The following is a 20,225-nucleotide window of genomic DNA, read 5'->3' on the forward strand; positions in this document are numbered from 1 at the left end:
CAGATAAGACTCACCCCATCCTTCCTGCATTTCTCAGGCGCTGTGTCTTTTACAGTGGTCAGTCACATGGGCCTTACTCATTCAGTCAGCATGTGGCCTCTTCCTTCTCCAGGTTCCCTTACACTATCTTCTAGTGTTATTTCCTGGGCAGGAGTCTAGTCCCCGCAAGAAGATGAGCTCCATGGTTTATTCTTTCACCCCTGCACAGCGCCTTGCAAAAAGTTGGTGCTCATTAACTGTGCAGATTGTCTCTCCCACGTTGCCCTGCAGAGCTGTTTGCTGCCTCAAAAGACTCAGCTCTGCACCTCCCAACTCTGCAAGTGCAGCTTCTAGTTGCTTCTACTTCCAACTGGGCCTTGGGTTTGGACCCAGCCACCCTTGTTTGTCCCACTTCTGTCTCTCTTGGATCCACCAATCCTCCCCTCCGTAGCAGGTTCAGGCCTGCTCCAGTCTTGAGCAACTCAGACCAAGGCTAGACGTGTTGGGAAACAGCATACGTGGCCGGTACAAGCCTGCTGGGAGTGAGGCCCAGGTGTGCTGTGTGCTAGCTGTGTGACCTTAGGTAAGTTCATTCACCACTCAGTCTGTTTCTTATGTCATCTGAAAACCGGGGATGTTTATGATGCTGGCTTCCCACGGTACTTGAGAAGCTCACCTGCGAGGATGCCTGTGCAGCAGCTGGCGGGATGCCCAGCACACATTCAGTGTCGCTCCAGTGTTGTTGGTGATGGCGGAGCACACCGGGAAGCAGGGGGCCCTCTGGCCATTTCTCCCCTGTCTCCTCTTCAGGTCTGCAGCTCCCTTTGCTTCCAGCATTCCTCCCTGGTTCTGATTGGTTGCTCTGTGAAATAAGCAAGAGTCCTAGGGCATCTGAGTCTTTCCGTTTAACTACCAGTTCTCTTTCCTGAACTGGATCCTATCCCAGTCCCTCAGCTCCTCTGCCACAGGCTAGATCCTGCCAAGTGCAGGCGAATCACTTAAGTTCAACCCCGTCAGCCCCTTGTTGGGCTTCCCTGAGGTTACACCCCACACCTTCAACTGAACCAGAGGAGGGCCTCATGTCTGCCTGCTCCCTTCCCCCGCCCTCACTAGTCCTTTAGTACCGCTGGCTGCCCCCTCCAGCCATCTAGGCTGGGGGAGTGCCCTCCTTCCCACTCTGCTGGGTGCTCTCTCATGCCTCATTTCTCAGCAACCCGTCTTTGCTTGCCCTCCCTCCCCCCTTAGTCACTTTCTCCTCCCTGCCAAAAAAAATCACAGTGGAGAAGCTTGTCTTCGAGGGTTCCATTCAACTTGCTCTACATTAATGCTCCACTATGGTGACCCACCGCTGAGTCTTTCACTTGTAATGTAATCTAATAATTTACATGCACTTTGCAAGCAATACTCTCAGAGACTCACAACCTGCTTGAAATCACTCTGCTGTTACAGTATTTGAGCTGATGAGAGAGCAGCACGAGAAAGAGTAGTTATTGATACTACAATGGTATCGGGTAAATCTGGGAAAATAATGTTCGCCCAAGGTGAGGGTGTGCCGATGGATTATAATATCCTTCCTTAGAGAATCATTTAAGCTTGCTAAGGGTCTTTGATTGCTTTTTGGCTTGTAATTGGACTAGGCTAGGTCAAAGTATTGTAGGAATAGAAGCAAAGGAAGCTAGAGGAAGTGAGCTAGGCATGGAATCCCATCTTCCTGGGATGCTGTGAAAATGTTTTCGTTTTGATATATTGTATGACTTTTACAGAATTAATTGGCACTGTGATTAGGTTGCTTTATTTCTTCCCTCAAACATGTTGGAAGCCGATCCTAATATGCAGTAGTAATGAAAATAGAGTAATGCTGTAATAATAGTACCATTGTAAAGTGAATTACACTATTAAGCATCTATTTTGTCTAACTTGTATTGTGATGGTGTGAGTGATACACACACATGCAGACTTAGAGTAGCTGGTCTTTAAGAAACAGACTCTAGCTGAGAAGCCCCAATGCTATATAATATTGAACAGTCAGTGAATGAAAATAAACCATTGTTCAGTGAAAAAGTGAATTTTTATGTATTTAAATATAAATTTATATATGTATACACACATATATACAAGTACAAACACATAAACACACACAGGCACACAAATATTGTACCAGTCAGGCAGATCAAGAAGAAGATATATGACTAGCATTAAAGTGCTTGCCTGTGTTGCCTTTTTAGCAAATTGGCTGGCCTGCCTGGGGACAGGTATCAGTTACGGCAGGCCAAGTCAATAATAGTATCAAGGGTAGGGTTTGAAAACAAGGCTTCATGTATTTGTTTCAACCTTATTATATCTGGGAGCCTCTATGAATTGACATGTCTCAAGTTGGGAAAGAAGCATTAATGGCCCAGGAACTCTGGTCATTTTATTTTGTCATTTGTCTCCCAAGGAAGGACATTGGCCAAACAACTTCTACCACAGCAGAAAGAGAGAGGCATATTTTTACGCCTTAAGTCATAAGCTAACCCTAGAGCAGAAACAGGATCTGAGAAGGTGGCATCAGATGTGGCTGCTCACAGTGGGGCATGTGAATTAAGAAGTCCCAGGATGAATTACACTTTGCTTTGGTTCCAGTGACTTTATCCCTGAACCTTCAGGAGAATTGGCATCAGTGGGGTAGTTTGGCAGTAAATGTGCATGGATTTCCAGCCATTTCCAGGGAGGTCCTGAAGACTTACCTGGTTAATCTCTAGGCTGGATTGCCGCCTCCAAGACCTCCTCTCTATGTTTTCGTGCAGAGGCCATCTGGAAGGGATTTTGTTGGTCATCTCCATCTCTCACCTGCCCTCACTCCAGGATCTTGCTTCTGCAGCATTGTCAGTCAGTACCACCACCTGGTAATCTGAAACCCCAGAAGGACCTCGTCCAAAGAGTTGAGATTTTATGTACTTTAGAATATATCTAACTTTCATATATATATAATGCTGGCTCTGATGACCAGAATATCAAAAGCAAATTTTCTTCATAAACAACTGCACTTTCTGTATCTCAGGTCAACAATGTTGATTTTTTAAACTCTGTGAGCATTTGAGGAAAGAGTACACAGCATCCATGCCTGGCATCTGGATTAAGAATATATTTAGTGGAGAAATTTTATTGCAAACCTCGGTGAAAAAATATCAATATCACATTGTGCCCAATAAAACATTATAATGAAAATTACCGTGGTGTTTGACAACATCCTGGTATTAATTGGTCTTGTCCATTATTATTTCTTAGTAGCAAACACACTCTGGTTTTATCGCTCATTAGTTACAGTCTTTATTGAAGTCACATTTTGCTGCTTCAGCTCTGTTTACCTTCTTATTGGTCTCAGTTCCTGGAGGGCAGCGTTGTAAATTGCCTTGAGTTTTCTGTCCCACATCTCTGCCTCTTACTTTGTCGTTCAGTGAATGCCCTCAGGATGCCAGTGACGGTACAGGTTAGAATCAATATGTGAAAGATGAGCCAGCTGAGGGAAAACTGGGATGAGGCAAGAAAATCTAATATTCTTCGAAAGCTTCAGATATTTAAAGGTGATGCAATATATTGCCTCCTTTCATTGATACATCAGGTATTAATTGAGCACTTACTATGTGCCACATCCCCTGTTGGTCAGTGGAGGTACAGAGTTAAATTAAGGGAAGAATCGATAGGCAGGAAAGACCTATTAACTAGTAATTTCAAAAAAACATGGAGCGTGCTATAATAGAGATATTTACAAAATGTATAGTGCACAGAAGTGGGAGGAAACATTTCACGAGGAGTCAGGGAAAGCTTACTGAGTGGGTATCTCTGCCTAATTTTTGGAAGAATGGGGAGTGATTTGCTTAGAGGGCAAAAAGTGAGAGGGCATTCTGGGCCAGGGTTCATGAAGTGCAAGTTCATGGCACATTCAGGTAGGGTGAATGAGGTGGAGCCTGGCCTAAGCATAGACTGTGTGGGCAGGACTAGGAGATGAAGCTGGAGAAAGAAGACGGGGGCCAGGCAAAGCATTTTGGACCTTTTCCTAGGAAAAAATTTTGAGCAAGTGAAAAATATCTGATTTCTTTTTGGTAAAGTACTTAAGCCTAAGTATGTTGAGGTTGGGGTGGAGGATTGCCGGTGATAAGGAGCCAAGTTAGGAGACCTCTGTGGTGCTTCTGGAGAGACGTGCTGCAGGCGGGGACCGGAACGGGGTGCGGAGGTGGGCTCTGAGGGAGCATTTCCCAGGGGGTGGAATTGGAGGTGCATGGTAGACGTTCCGACAGGAGTCAGCCCCAGAGTTGGGTGGAATTATTGGCTGGGACGGTTTGGGGTGTGATGTGAAGAGGGGAGACGGCAGGGGTTCCATTTTGGATGGGCTGAGTTGGAGGTGCCGGGGAAGTATCTGGAAATGTAGGTCTGGCAGGGAGCGTGTGACAGTATAGCACCTTTGGGATTAGGAAAACCAGTCTTTTAACAGGGCCTGGAGCTCAGCAGGGACCGCCGGGCTGGAGATATTACGAAGCAGCATTTATGACAGGGGACTGGCAGGTGAAAGTTTTACACAGGACATGTTTCTGGATTTTGAAGTGAAATCAGGAGAAAATAAGCCTAAGATCCAGGTGGTTCTGGCTAAGAAAGTTAAGAGGATGGATTGGTGCAGTGACAGAGAAAAGTGTCTCGGAAAACTGGCTCTGGACCTGGAAATCTTGTATTTACTAGAGGCACGCACACACAGAACAAACCAAGAATGTCTTTAAATTCAGAGTGAGGTTTTAATACACTTTGCTGCTTCAGGTTGCATTTGAGTTTTATCTGCTTGGATGGTGGTCTTGTTCCCAACATGTCTAATTGGTGATTGTAGAGTTGTTGCTCTTTTTTTTTTTTTTTTTTTTTTAAAACTTTCTACACAGTCCAGCATTGATTTATCCTGTCTCTAAAGGGAATCTGCCTCACACTTGACAGAACCTCAGGGTTGGGAGAAGTGGAATGCATAGTAGCTGTGGAGAGCCACATTGCCCAGGGAGAAAGCCTTTGTGGGAGAGAAGGTTGAAAGAGGGTCTTGAGAAAGGGTGTGAGATCTTCAAAGGATGGGTTTAGCCATGGGAAACTAAAAGAAAAAACTTTTTTTTAAGTTGACCAGGAAGAGACAAAGAAATGCACAAGTGTTTGTTGGTGGGCTGGTGGTGATAATGTTGATACTGACTCTAGTGGGATCGCTATTCTGCATGTTTGCAGCACTTACTGTTTGCAAGGAGCTTTCCAGTATTCAGTAGCCTCCGGAGGCCCTGGAAGGAAGTTGATAATGTCGCAGGCCACAGAGTGACTAAAGAATAAAGACGTGTGTAATTAGGGGGACCTGTTGACTTGAAACAACTCCAGTGAGTGTGACAGGAGGGGCTTAGCCTGTTGGAAGGACCCTCTCTTTGCCTTCTGATGTGGTGGCCGAACTCTTATTGTTTTCAGTGAGCCCTGACTAAACACTTTCCCCGCAGGTACGCCACTAATATGTCACATGAATTATTTGTGTTATCTCCGTGCTGTGAAATTAGAGGCCTCTCCCCACAGTGCGATGCGCAGATTAACACGAAAGCCTGTTTTGTATGGTATGGGGGAAACCAGGCACATATCAGGGAACTGTTTTGTGTGTGTTTGATCTGACAGTGGGGAGGCCTTGGGACGCCAGTGTCTTCTAAGACCCGAAAGCTGAGCTCCGGCTGGAGTTTTCTTCAAAGAGGTTTAAATTTTATCCGTTGGCACTTCTGAGGAGGGGAAGGAAGGTTTGGAGTGGGTGATTCTGTGATGATTCTTTTCTTGCTGCTGTTTTCTTCTCGGTCTTTTTAACTTTGCAGAAAGCCCTTCCAGTTCTACGGTCAGACCCTGTTCAGGACGTTGGTGGCCAAACAGTCCCCTTTTGTTCAGTGAGCGTCCTATTTTTGTTGCTCTTGAAAGGTGCCCTTTGGGACAGCGGAGCCTTTCTTTGGGCTGTTTAGAATCAAGGCCTGAAGAAATCTAAACAGAAATCATTCTCAGCCCTGGCCAAGTGTCTCCTTTGCTTAGCGAGGCTAAGCTAACCCACACAAGATGAAATCTAACCAGCTGGTTACCTGAGAACCACCTTGGGGAGTTCTCCAGCCTGACTTCTTGCTTTGGCCAGCATCCCAAGAGCCAGGGAAAGCTGAGGGTCACAGCCTTTCTGTGCAGAGATGCAGGAAGAGGGTTCCGGCTCCTAGTGAAGAAGCATAGGTTGGGTTATGTTTTAAAGGGTCCAGTGTCGGCCTGCAGAAGGTTGAGGCTCTGTAAGGATCCTGAGAGGAAGTAGCTCAGAGTAGATATTTATGATCATTAGCTTAGTTGTCTTAGAGTGGTGCAGTTTTTTCCCTTTATTGCTCAAGCTTTCAGGGAGTTCATTTTATTCCATTTACTTACTTTTTTTTTCAGAGAAAAAAGTATCCATAGCTTTAGCCCACCTCACATATTTCTATTATTCCCAGTTCTGCCTTTTTCTTTCACAAATTAGGTAAACTGAGTCATTTGAGAAAATTAGGACATATATAGGATTTGATAGTTTAGAGGTTGTGCAGTTTGAGGTTATTTTATTTGCTTCTGTTATAACAGGTGTGAGGTTAGGCTCTGTGATTTGAAACAGAATCTTTATTCCTGCCCCAAAGATCCTCTGGTTTAGGGCTCACAGACCTCATTGCACAAGTACTGCCTTCAGTTTTGGAATTTTTCTTTCCACTTTAGGTATCGCATGGGTCAATCAGGTGGAATAGGGGAAGAGTTTTGGGCTTTGTTAGAGAAAGACTGGCTAGACAAGTTTGATCCCTCGGGGCAGTTTGGAACCTTCTTGAGCATGAGGTCATTGGTATATTTAAATTCTGAGCTTCCACTCGTACTGGTCAGTGAAGCTCTGTCCCTCCTCATTAACTGTATATTTTCCTCTGTGTTTCCAGAGGAGGAGACACCTGCCTGTCTGGGAAACCCCAGCATCCTGGGAGTGTCCATCCAGCTGGCCCCTGTGTATACAGACAACTGAAAAGTGAAGCAGTTTGGAGATGGGCATTGTTTTAAAACTAAAGTCATATATTTCAGAAAGTTAAGGACTGGTTCTGTGACAGGGAAGTTGAGCTAAATATGCAGTTCTATTTTAATTTTCACTTTATGCCAAGGCGAAAGCATTGGTAGATAGGCTATAAATGTATAAGTAAGTCACTGCAAGAATAGCCCCTTGCAAAATGCAGATTTAGGAAGGCTAAATATTTTCTCACATACTTTAATGCACATGTATGACTAACCTCTGATTGAGTTCCTGAGAAAGGGATGTTGTATAACCACTTAACCTTGATCACTGTAATGAATTGCACAGCGGTCTGCACAACTGTAATGGAAGTATTTGGTTGTCTTAGCTTAGGCTGCAGTGACAAAATACCATAGACTGGGTGGCTTAAACCACGTTTATTTTCTCATGGTTCTGGAGCCTGGGAAGTTCAGACCCAGGTGCTGGCAGATTTGGTTCTTAACGAGGGGCCTCTTCCTGGCTTACCGATGGGCGTCTTTTTACTCTATCCTCACATGATGGAGAGAAGTCTGGTGTCTCTTCCTCTTCTTTTAAAGGCACTAATCCCAATGGGGACCCCACCCTCATGACCTCATCTAAACCTGTTTACCTCCCAAAGATCTCACCTCCTAATATCATTACAGGGGGCAGCAGTTATGGCTTCAACATATGAATTTGGGAGGGGGCAGGGACATATACATATAGTCTATAATGTTGGTTGACACTTAACGCTTTCGAATAATTTTCAGGGTGGTCAATTTGTCTCCAAAAAGTTGTTTAAAATTCTTGACTTGCTCATTTGTTTGTTTAAACAGAATCCGATTTTTCTGTGTATGTTTTATCGTAGGCATGGCTGTGTCTCATCATATTCCTGTACTGTTTGAAAGCTACAGTAGTAAAGCCCAAGGTAATTAAGGCTGTGGTATCATTGTTTTAAATTAGTGTGGGTGATTTTTTTAATGTAATTCAATGACAAATTCCTTCCTATTCTGCATAATTGGATCACATGTTAATTTTGTGGCAAATAAAGATCTATTTTACATTTCTATTAGAAAGACAAGCCCCTGTGGCTAGGTCTGAATTTGGATGTTTGCTGTTGGTGGTACTGAAGCAGTGAGCCTTTTAGAGTCGATTCAACTTCTAAAAAAAACGCATCTGTGACTCTTTTGGGTAAGGAAAGAGTTTTCAATCTAAAGGTCATAAACAGGCATAGGTTTCACATAGAAACAAATATTGAGAAGACAAGAAAATGAAGTATACAAGCACTAATGCAAGCAGAGAATAACTAATTCATAGGTTATCCAGTATGTTCTATATTCCCCAAAACGTTGACCTTTGCCTCAAGCACATCTGTTTGTGAATGGTTATCTGTATGATTAATGCCTTGGGAGTTTGCATGAAGCAAAATAATAAAGATAAGTTGTGAGTAGTGCACTAAACCAGTAATCAAGAGACCTGGGTTCTCATCCCAGCTTGACCATTCATCATGGAAGTGGCTTTGAGCAACTGGCTTTCACCACCACCACCTCCTCCCACCCTCCCCCAGCCCCCCAGCCCCACCTTCTTCAGGTGAGTCCCAGGTGTAGCTTACGGAGGCACTGAGCTACAAGTTCTGCCAGCTCTGACCTTCTGTGACCTTGTGACTAAGACCCAAGTTTTAAATGCAACAATGAATATACATTCCTTATTTTTTTCTCCCTTTTTTAAAAAAAAGAGGTATAATTTACATATCATAAAATTCACCCTTCTGAAGTGTACAAGTCAATGATTTTTAGTAAATTTATACAGTTGTATAACCACCACCACAATCCAGTTGTGGAACACCTTCTGTCACCCCCAAAAGATCCCTCATGCTCATTTGTTGTCACTACACCCTCCTATGGCCCAGTCTAAGGGTCATTCATCTACTTTCTGTCCCTGGAGATTTGCCTTTTCTGGGTGTTTATTTAAATGTAATCATATAATATGTGGTCTTTTGTGTCTGACCTATTTTACTTAGTATCATGGTTTTGGAGTTCATCTATGTTGTAGCAGGTATTGGTATATGGGTCCTTTTTATTGCTGAATCCTATTCCATTGTATGGACATACCACATTTGCTTTATCCATTCATTCATTGATAGTTCCCTTTTTCTTCCTTTTTTGTCCTGTGGGGCACTTATTCTCACTGTAGCCTGCTCCATATGGGGAAAGAACAGATCTCTCTTAGAGAAATGCTAATTCTTGATCTCATATCTTCTTTAGTAGAAGAGGCCAGAATTTTGTGTTTAAACCACTTAAAATCTTCCAAGTTAGTGGACTGAGCTGTCTGGGTCATTGAAAATGTGATCAAACAACCATGTAGTAACTATCAGTAAATGGGAAAACACTAGCTGTGGACCCTTCTCCATGATATACAATTAATGTAAATGTGAGGTTTCCCCATAAATGAACTTGACTCAAAAGCTTTTCCAATGTTGTTTGTTGTTTTACACATTGGGTGATGAAATACTTGGAAGCAAGTGTTAAGGATACTGGCCATTACTTTGACATAATAATGTTACTTTTCAGCATTTTCCTCTGAAAGTCATCAGAATTATTATGAGCAACAACAAATCCAGAGAGGGAAATACTTGCAGAGAAATTCATGCTTCACTTTTCAGCTATGAATCACAAAGACCACTGAATATAATTGTGAAGAAAAGGTGGATAGATTGAGAGAAGCTTGATTAAGTATTCGGGCCATTGATTTCTTGAAAGAGATGCCATAGGCTAGACTCTAGGGATTTCGATATTTGGTGTTCTTTTTGTGTTGTGAGTGAAAATGAGATGTGTAGGCCATGTGGTAGGCTCTTAGCTAATGGAGGATAGCAATTCAGTACTCTTGATGCTTCTCAAATGGTTCTCCAGTTTGGAGTTTACCTCTTCCTTGTGGCTAATTGTGGCTAATCTGCAATATGTTTCTATCTTCATCTATTCCCAGGTCCATTCAATTTTCTTGGCTAGTGTGTCATGATGGATGAAGGAGAAAGGCTACTCCCTTTGTCTTTCTCACCTCCATGGGTTCAGTATGTTTTGTAGCCATGCTCTAGTCTAAATCTCAGAAATTGGACCCATAAGTAGTGTGTGTGAATGTGTGTGCATGCACATGCATGTGTGTGTGTATGTATGTACATACGTTTATGTACACACATAGATTCACACACATGTATATTCTTCCAACTACATAATACGGCTAGGCTTCTGTAAGCCAGCAGCTTGACTCCGTTTTATTTAGCATGCTAATTATAAACAGCATCAGTAATATCTTTTGGAATTTAGATGTTAGATTGTTTACTATTCCCAGTGGTGGAGGTGATGTTTAGAGCATCACACCCTGCCTCTTGGATCCTGGGAAAGCTTTGCCTTGGTTGAATCCATATGGTAGGTTACTGTAGAGAAAGATAAACCAGGACATTCTTTAGTAAACCTCAGACCCTCCTTTGTGCAGAGCCTGAGCTATGGTAGCTGTGGGCAGAGAAGCCTGCCCAGGGCTGGGTGCTTCCAGGCCTTCCTAAGGATGAGCAGGCTGCATCCAGGCATGATCACATTCTTACCCTTCTCTCCCATGGCTTTAAAGAGGGAAAAAATTTCCTCCTCTCATGCAGGAAGGAAGCAGTTAGGAGAAAAGTGTCATGTCACTTTGTGGGTGGGGTGAGGGAGTGAAGGCCAGTGGCCTGTCTTATTTGGACCCATGTTACAGTATTATCACAGTTGATCATTACTAGAAGTATTTATGTATGAGTCTCTGCCTAAATCGTGAGATCCTTGAGGATAGAGATGCAGTAGAATTACCTCTGTGTTTTCCAGTGATCCCAACACAGGGCTTTGCATACATCAGGCACTCAACTATCGTTTTGTGAATAAGTAGATGATGAGTAGATACTTTCCATATAACAAATGGTATCTGTGACAATGTTAGCATTCACTGTAGGGCCTGCTACTGTTGCTGGGAGCCAAAGATAGAGAAATAAAGGACCCAGTCCCTGGCTCTCTCCCTCTCCACCTCCCTCCCTCCTCCTCTCTTCTACCTTCCACAACCATGTATTCAGTTCTTATGCTTACCAGGCCCTGTACTAGGCATTTAGGTTATAGATATGAAATAAAATATTACCCTGTACTAGGCATTTAGGTTACAGATATGAAGTAAAATATTACCTGTATCTTTAGTGAGTTTGCAAGAACAGTTACCTTCATGTGTGATTTGATAAGAGTTCCTAATAGTTACGAGCTCCTACTTATTGGTTACTTACTCTGCTCCAGGCCCTGAGCACACTGAGCTCAGCTCTTAAAATTCTCTCTACCTCCCTATGAGGCAAGTATTATGTCCCCATCTTGCAGATAGAAGACGGAGGCCTCTTGCGAGTGGCTTAGTCAGAGCCCAGGACATGGACCTCTCCTACCACAGCTCACGTCCTCTTCCCCTTCCCCTGACTGTGATAACGGTGTCTAGACAGCAGCCCTGGGGCCCCGGGGGCCTTTTTGTCTCTGTTTATGCTCCTTTCCATCTGCAGAGGTGGGAGGTTGCAGTCTCAGTGGATGGAGCTCCTTGGAGTTGTGCAGGGTTCAGCCAAGTCAGCTGACCACAGCCTCCCCGCGAGATGGTTCTTTACTCTCTCTTGCCCTCTGGCTGTTCCTGTGGCAGCTTCTTCATCATTCCAGTTGCAGGTTTTCCTTTCATTCCTTAGGTATCCTGTTGCCCTTCCCGGGCTGGAGGTGGTCCTGCCAGAGAACTCCTTGAGATTTAACTCTTCCTCACTGCCCTGGCCGACTTCCGGCTGACTAGACAAAGTGAAACCCCGATTCCTGCATACAGTCCTGACAAGTAACTTTAACCGACTGTTCAGAGCAACCTGTGATTGCGGCTTGGCAGCTGCATGTGCCATGGACTGTGACTATTAAAGATGCCGAGTTTACCACGTGCCAGGGCCCATGAACATATCCTCAGAACCTCCCCCAGCTCCTTCAGCGCTTTGCAGCCCTAACAGGAGCTGCCAACAGAGAAGCTGCTGAACTTGGCATTGGCTGGGGCATGGTTTTATTCAGCCAGACTCTTGTGGGCTTGCCGCCCCTGGTATGGAAGCCGTCCGTACAAGGAAAGTCATAATTATTACCATGGACCCTTCTCTGGTTCACTGCTTTCGCAAGAAGGGGGGAAACCCAAACTTCATAAAGTTAGTGAGACTTGCCTGGGCCCACATGTGACACATTGGTATTTCGAGGCAGGGTTTGGCCCGGTGCAGGGCAAACAACGTGAGAACAGCAACGGTGCGGACCAGCACACTGAAGTTTTTAGATTGAAAAGCCTGAACAGAATGTTCAGCTGGAGCTGGGGACATATTCCTTTCCTATTTTATCTCTGCCATAAGCCTCGGGGCTGATTGGAAAACACACCCGCCGCAGGATGTGGATAGCCAGGATTTTATGTTTATTTCTTAGACCTGCTCGTGCACGGTCTCTCGGTCTCTCTCCTTCCCTCCCTCCTCCACCCCACTGCCCCTCTCCCCCTGCTTCCCTCTTCTCTTTCTCTCCCTCCCTCCCATCTTCTCTCTCAAGCTCTTTTGGGTGAAATCTGAAAGCTGCTCCTCATTTTACTGGTGAGGAAGTATTCTTTCTCCTTATAGAACAGTGCTAACTTGCCTGACATTGACACTAGGACCCAAGTGATTTTTGCAAATGCAAATCTAATATACCTCTCCCTTGCTTAAAACCCTTCATTGAATTCCTATTGCTCTTAAAATAAAATCCACACCCTTTAACATAGCCTAAACTGGTCCCTGTCTAGCTTTCAAGCCTCATCCTGCACCTGTCTCCTCATCACCCCATCTTCCCCGCACTCACATACATACTCTGTTCTCTAGCCGTACTGAACTTTGGTGCTCAAACATGCAATACTTTTTCGCCTTCACCTGCTTTCCCTTATACCTGTGTCCTATTCACTCCACTGATTTGCCCGTCACTCATTCATTCAGTAGGCAATTACAGAGCACCTCCCCGGTGCCAGGTACTGTTCTGAATCCTAGGGATACAGCAGTGCCGACAGTCTTCCCTTGCTCTCACAGATTGAAGTCCTCCCTTGCTAATCCTGTTCATCTGATGGATCTCAGCTTGGATTTGCTTGTTCCTGGAGGCTTTCCCTGACCTCTCTCCTCTGGGTTAGATATATTTCCTTGGCCTTTTAGATCACCTGTATTTCTACTGTCAAAGTATCTGAATCCAGAGTTTTGAGCTCTTTGAGAGCGGGGAAGTTCCTTGACCAGGGTGGCATATAGTAGGTGCTCAGTAAAAACCTGTTGAAGAAGTGAATGAAGGATGCATTTAACATGGAAGGCTCTTTTTTTTTTTGGAAGGCTCTTACTGAGAAAAATGTTCTCCCTGCAGTCATTTCAAACAAAATGCATTCTCCACGTTGTCAACAAGTTGGCAGTGGCCTTTGACCAATAGGAGGAACCAATTGTGTAGATGATGTTTTGACTGTCAGTCAAACTGTTGCTTCTTTATAGGTAATTTGTCTTCCTGGTTGCTTTTAACCTTTTCTCTGTCTTTGCTGTTCTGCAAGGTCGCTATGATATGTTTATTTGTGGATTTATGTGTTCATTCTGCTCAGGATTCGGTGTGCTTATTCATTCTGATAATGCTTTCCTTCTGGAAAATTCTCAGATCTTGTCTCTTTTCTCTCTCTTTCTGAAACTCCTTTTAGATGTATGTGAGATCTCATTTCATCTTCTGTTTCTCTTCTCTTTCATATCTTTTATCTCTGTTTCTCTCTGTTCAACATTCTGGGCAATCTCCTTGCTTTTTTCTTTGAGTTCACTAACCTTCTATGTCTAATTTGCGTCTAAACTGCCCATTGAATTTTTTACATGGTTGTTTAATATGCATACAAGGAAATAATCGTGGCATTACCTGTGAATACTCTTCTGTAATTGTCACCCAGATCAAGATAGAGGACATTGCCTGTTCCCAAAGCTAAATGTTCTTTCGACTTCCATTGTCATAGATTAGTTTTGCTTGTACTGGGTTTCATATGAGTGGAAACATACCAAACATATTCTTTTGTGTCACGTTCTTTGAGTTTTTAATTTTAAATGACTAATATTTGTCCTATCTAGAAATTTTTTTCAAATTTGTCTATTTTTTGCCATAGTGTTCTGTTGCTTCATTGTTTATCCTCTTTCTTTTTTTTTAACCTCTTTAATAATTTCAGAGTAGCTTATTCTATAGAACCTACTATAATATTCTATTATGTCAAGTTTTTATGGTGCTAATTTTTAAATTTGTATCTGATGTATAATGGATCTTTTCCTTATGTAGTTTTTGATTGCAGATTCATCTTCGATCAGAATTTTTCATCAGAGAGTCCTGTATATATGGAGCTGTAGAAGTGTTCCTATCTTACAGCACAAGAAAATTCAGAACCCGGATACAGTTACATATTACATTGGTTTAGGATTTCAACTTCTTATAGGAGATTTTTTTTTTATTACCCACCTGGAATTCTTAGTAGGTGGCGAGTTTCTTTTTCACTTCCTTTGGTCAGAGGTAGAGTTTTTGTAGTGTTTCTTTCATGAAGGGGGAAATTTTTTATGGATCTCTGTTTTAGTAGAGATCTCAGTTCTAACTTTTGGCCTAGCAAGGGTACAAGGTCACGTCTCCCATCACTGTGAGGGTGTTAGGACCCTGGCCCCTATGTGCCCTCCCCAAGGTGTGTACATATAGGGATGTGTCCCCCCTGCCCCCAACCCAGGCCATCACTGCATCATGACGTCATTACTTTTCTGACTCTAACATTTTTGCTTTGTTTCTGGCCTCTGTGTTTCATCCTAAGTTTTGCTTCTGGTAAGCTTGTATAACAGAATACACTATGGAGGCCCACCCAGATCTCCTGAATCCAGATCTTTAGAAGGAGGACATAAAAACCCTGTGTGTTTAGGAAATGCCCCAGGTGGCTATTAAAATCAGGCAAGTGTGAGGCATGTTACATATGGTAATCTCTTAGGTTCTGTTTAGTCTGTGATGTTACGAGGACCTAATGTTTCTTTCTCTGTTTCTGTCCATCCTCCTTTATCTTACCTCTCACATCATATCCCTACAAAAGTGGGCATTGAAATGTCTAATCTGGATATTCAGGCAAAAATGAGTTGGTCTCATTCTATTTTGAGTTACATTAATCTTCCCTGGCCCATGGCTGGAGGAGGCCCTGTGAGACAGTGGTTCACTATTTTCTGTCTCTGTCTCATCAGAAATGTCATGATAACCCAGTGGTGTGCAAACTTTTGAAGAACAATAGAATTACTAAATACTTTAGTTAATTCAGAAATATTTCCTGGAAAAATTTGAGTTAATATGCAGGGTTTGAAGATACTTGTTCAGTTAAGTACCCACAGGACTGAATCTGACTAGAGGCAAATCACCCAATTACTGGCAGGGAATGAAATCATGTTTACAGAGAAACCTTCAGAATCCCACCTGCCCCTGTTTCATCTCTTCACCATTTTTTTTGGCTCACAGCATGATTGCATTGTTTTGGGGGCCTGATTCCAGATATATTTCTTAGTGGATTATTCTACCCGCCTCTCTTACCAGCCACCATGGCTACTGTGCGATATAAGAAACCACCTGTAATTCTTTCCCTTTATTTTGAAGAAGCAGCAGGTTCATGGGTGTGGCAACAAATTCACAGAGACTTTTAACATTCACAACATTTAGTAAGATTGATCAACCTGGTCTGATCTTGCTTGGGCACCTGGGTCTGAAAACAATAGCTACCCATCCTTTGGGTTTGTGCATGGTACCTCCAAGAAATGCCTCAACTTCCAAAACAAAAACCCAAATGTAAATTACGAGGGTGGCATGGAAGATACTTGTTATGAAGACTGATTTAGAAAAACCGTTTATTGTGCTGCTCTATTGCTGTGAAAAAATATGTAGCTTCTTGCATTTGTTAAAACCAGCCGGCTTCTGCTTTCTGGTCTCAAAACACGCTTTGCATTTTTTTTTGTTTCCCCTGGGACTGTCAATTTAATTCAGGAGTGATCTAATTATGAGGAAGTGAATCCAGTCCTCTGGATCATACGTGTTGACTACCGTGGGAGAAGCCCTGGCAGATGGTTAGTTCAGAGTGAATTTACCTTGGGATTGGGGCTTTAGACTGACAGCTTTTTTCACTCAATTATGTGCAACAACTGCCAAAAGGACAGCATTGAGCTTCATGCAGATCACGACTGTTGCAGGCCTTGATAAAGTTTAAGCCCATGCCCTGAGTCAGCCAAACTTGTTAGGGTGTTTCAAGGCACCATATTGTGAATGGAAAACAAAACCCAGTGATGCACAGAGGAATATGAGGCCCCTCCTTTAAAATGCAGGTATTTATTTCCTTTTCCAGGTCAGTTCCTTTATTTAGGCCTCTGTTTTGGTGTCCTGTCAGTGATTCATTAGGTATCTCTTGCAGTTGGCTTTTGCTCTGGGCCCCGCGGACCCTGCAGTGACTCTGTGTTCCCCAAAGTTAATTTATTACTATTTTATTTGGGATGCACAATGACCCCACTCTCCATGCCTTGCCTACCCTGGATGGCTCTCTAAACACCTGAGAGGCAGGGTCTCAAAAGGAGAGAGACCTTCCCAGCGGGTGGGGTGCTTCCTTATGTCGTCGAGAAGGCCCACATAGCTTTCTAGGCCATTCCTCAGCAAGTCAGCTTAGGCCAGAAACTGTGCAGAGTGATTCTTCTCCCTGACTTCTGCCGGGTGGCGCTCGGCAGTCTCCAGTCCTCACCGCAATGGACAACTTTGACTTCTTTCTGTCTCTTTCCGCTCCCCAAAGAGTCCTTTGACTTAGTGCTGTGTTTCTGTGGTGTCCAAGGTCAGGACCCATTAAGATGTTTTTGAGCAGGGCAACGAGAGAAATTGCTTCCTGCAAACCATGGTCTTGGAGGTGGGCCTGTCAGAGGGGCTCCTTTGCCCATCCCCACCCCCAGTACCAGGCCTTCCTCACCCTCCATCCTTCACCCCAGAGGCGCCCGCCCAGGTGCCCAGCAGTGCTGCACAGCTGGTTCAGTGTTGTTATTTCTGTTTTACAAGCCTGGGGAATCTGAGCCTGAAACTCCTCAGTCAGGTATATGCCGTTGTCAGCCCATTATCAGTTTCCTGATTTACTGTGTAAGCAGTTTTGATCATCCCTGTCATATTTGATTACATTCCCCCCCCCTTCCCATAACATCTCGGTGTAATTGGTTGGGTAAACTCAACCTCAGTCCAGTAGTTTGCTTGGAATATACTTTCACCTTCTATCTGTATGACTAAGATGGTTTTCAATTGCTCTGCTCAGGAAAAATCAGGCTTCGAGCACCAGGCCCTTAGCTGCGGAAGCAAATCACCTGGGGCAGGTGGCACAGGCCTGGGATAGCTGGGGGCTTCGGTTAAGCTTCAGGACTCCAAATGGAATTTTTCTTTCCTCCCCTGCTCGGGCCAACAGTGGTGTGTGTTTCTGTGTGTGTGTTCTTCAGCATCCAGAGAATATTCATGTTGTATCTGTACCTGGGACCACTGGACAGACCTCTTTTCCATACTTCATCTTTCTTAGAAGTTGGATGTGTTTGGTTTTATTTTTTGTTCCAGGAGGAACAATGAGGAAAAGGAGCTTTATTTTTTCCATTTTTCTCTTTTTCTTTTCTCCCCTCCCCCCCCAGTGGTGCTGCTCCTGAGGGCAAAAAAGGAGGAATCAGTATGCTTTGACAATGGGGCATTTTGGGTCAGTTAAGTGTTTTGGTTAATTATGGGTTAATCTGAAATACAGAAGCTACTTGGAAATCTTTCTTACTAACATTAATTTGTCCTACAATTTAGCACCCAGAAGAGCTCTAAGGCTTCATGGAGAAGGTAGTTGTAGAATTGAGATTGGAAGAATGAATAAGATTTAGAGAAGGACTGGTGGTTGGGCAGGTGAGAGACAGGTGTTTCTGCTTCTAGGGGGCCACACCCTCAGCAAAGGCAGGAAAGCTGGAAAGCCAGGGTGGGGAAAGGGACAGGCCTCCTGGTATGTGGGTGGAGGAAGGGGGAATAAAGGCGAGTCATAGGAATTAGCGAAGAGAGTAAGGTTCTTGATTACTTTGGGCTTTGGAGTTTGAATTTAAGTCTGTGGGCACTTGGGAGCCATGGAAGGTTTTTGAGCGAGGGGTGGCATCATCAGAATTATGCTTCTAGCAAAGTAAACATAACAGCTGCATACAGAGTTGTCTTTTCCTTTTAGAGGAAAATATAATGCAGGCCAAAGCTTTATCAATGCTTGAATAGTAATTATTTTAAAGAACTGTCATTCTAGCATAAACCTTTTTTGGAGAATATTTCCTTCCAGGACACAAACTTTCCTGGGAGTCATCCTTGAGAATTTCTGCACAGTCTGGTCTTAGCACACAGAAGCCAGATCCCACTCATTGGCATATCCCACCAGCGTGATTCTGCAGAATAGTACTCATTCCCAAATATCCATGATCAGAATGTTTAGCAAGTGCAGATGTGGATGTGACAAGGATGAAAATGTGGATCAGTCATCGGCGGTAATTTCCCCTGGTTATTTTCTTAGATCTAAATTTAAAGCGGGATGGGAAGACGTTATGATGGTTTATTTCACACAAGCTAGACTTTCTCTTTTAGAAGAATCTGGCTGTCTGGTCATTACTGGACTGCTCCGCTTTCTGTTCAAGATTCTGTTCTTTTGCTCATCATGATTTCTTTTCATGAATGTTAACTTTTAAAGTGGTGTATTAAAATATTATTTATCTTGATCCCTGAGTTTTTTGGCCCCCTTTAAATTTTGTGTCTGAGGTATCTCGCTTGCTTGCTTAGTCTGGCCCCATTGAGTTTACAAAACAGAGTGGAAAATCTTCTCCATGCTGCGAATTTTTTTCAGCATCTCTTCCAGTCTGCTCTGTCCTTGTAAAATATGCCCCTCACACCACACGAAACAAACAACAAATAAACCAACACAGCTCTCCAGCCTCCATGAACTCCCTGGGGGTCTCTAGTGGTGATGGCTTCTTTCCTGGCCACCCCCCCTCCCCATCAGGTTTTGAGATATGCAGGGGAAGAACATCTTATCCGTGGACACCTCTTTGTCGAGATTGAGTTCACCAGGGCTCTTTGGATGGGGTCCAGGACAAACCCACTTCATAATGAGTTCTGCTGGGGAGTGAAGAGGATGGGCAACATGGTCCAGTGGATTTATCTCTTTTGACATTTTGACAGTGAATGTCCTTCTCTTGGCCTCACCTGACATAACCCAGTTTAGAATTAGAGGTTCCCTGCAGAGTTACTCCTTGTCTGAAATGAACAAAGATCTGCCAATAAAACCAGAGGGAGAAATGATAGACTTGGGCGGGCCTCCTAGAGAGTTAACCCTCGTCCTTATTTTGCAGTTGACAAACCTGAGGCATAGGGACGTGATGGGGCTCCTCCTTAGCCCCGCGGCTGGCAGTGCAGGGCCAGGCCTAGAACCCAGGCCACAGTTCCTCCCCGGGTAGCCTTCGCCACGCTGTGGCCATGGTGGAGCCCTCTCCTGGGCATGGGGATCCACTTTGTTCTCGCTGGAAAGCAACTGGTTATTAAAGCCTTGCCCTGATTCTAGGTTTCAGTGCCTTTCCTTCCGGACTGCATTAGGCCCCCTAAGTGCCTTTATTGCCATGTGGGGAGAGAGAAAATGCAGACAGCTTGGTAGTTGAACAACCATGCTCTTGTCAGCCCTCGGTGTCGTCCAAGCAGCTATTACAGGGGGCTAGTGCCCTAACATGGCACAGTCTGGCCGGTCTGGCCTTCTCCAGCAGCTCCTGAACCAGCGCCTGTGGTCCACAGGGCAGTGTGGCTTTAAATTTTCGTTGTTTCCTAAGTTCTGCTCTGGCAAGCCAGCTCTGCCTTAAACCTGCAGAGTTAAATTTACCCCGACTGACAACTGTATATGCAGGGTTTAGTTACATAACAGCAGTTGCTGCCTTTCACATCGTGCTAATCCAAACATGGGGCTCAAAGAGACCATGAAAACGCAGCCTTCCGTTTGGTGCGCTCCATGGGTGACTGGCTTATACGTCTTTGAATTTTTTTAAACACTGTAACAATTATCCCATTATCCTGACTTGGGTGCCATTAGGTGACTTTTTAAAATATCTTAATTATTAGGTTAGCAGATGCTG

General features: G+C 43.9%; 1 protein-coding gene across 1 annotated transcript in view; it reads left to right on the plus strand.

The window, feature by feature from the left end:
- Positions 1 to 20,225, plus strand: part of LOC132487550 (nuclear receptor ROR-alpha-like) — a 46,515-nt gene that overhangs the window by 12,151 nt on the left and 14,139 nt on the right. The window contains exon 2 of the mRNA XM_060095266.1: positions 7,878 to 7,937. Within this exon, the coding sequence (XP_059951249.1) occupies positions 7,878 to 7,937 (60 nt within the window). The remainder of the gene's footprint in view (positions 1 to 7,877; positions 7,938 to 20,225) is intronic.

Source organism: Mesoplodon densirostris, chromosome 4, assembly GCF_025265405.1.
Source record: "Mesoplodon densirostris isolate mMesDen1 chromosome 4, mMesDen1 primary haplotype, whole genome shotgun sequence".
NCBI classification, from domain to species: domain Eukaryota; kingdom Metazoa; phylum Chordata; class Mammalia; order Artiodactyla; family Ziphiidae; genus Mesoplodon; species Mesoplodon densirostris.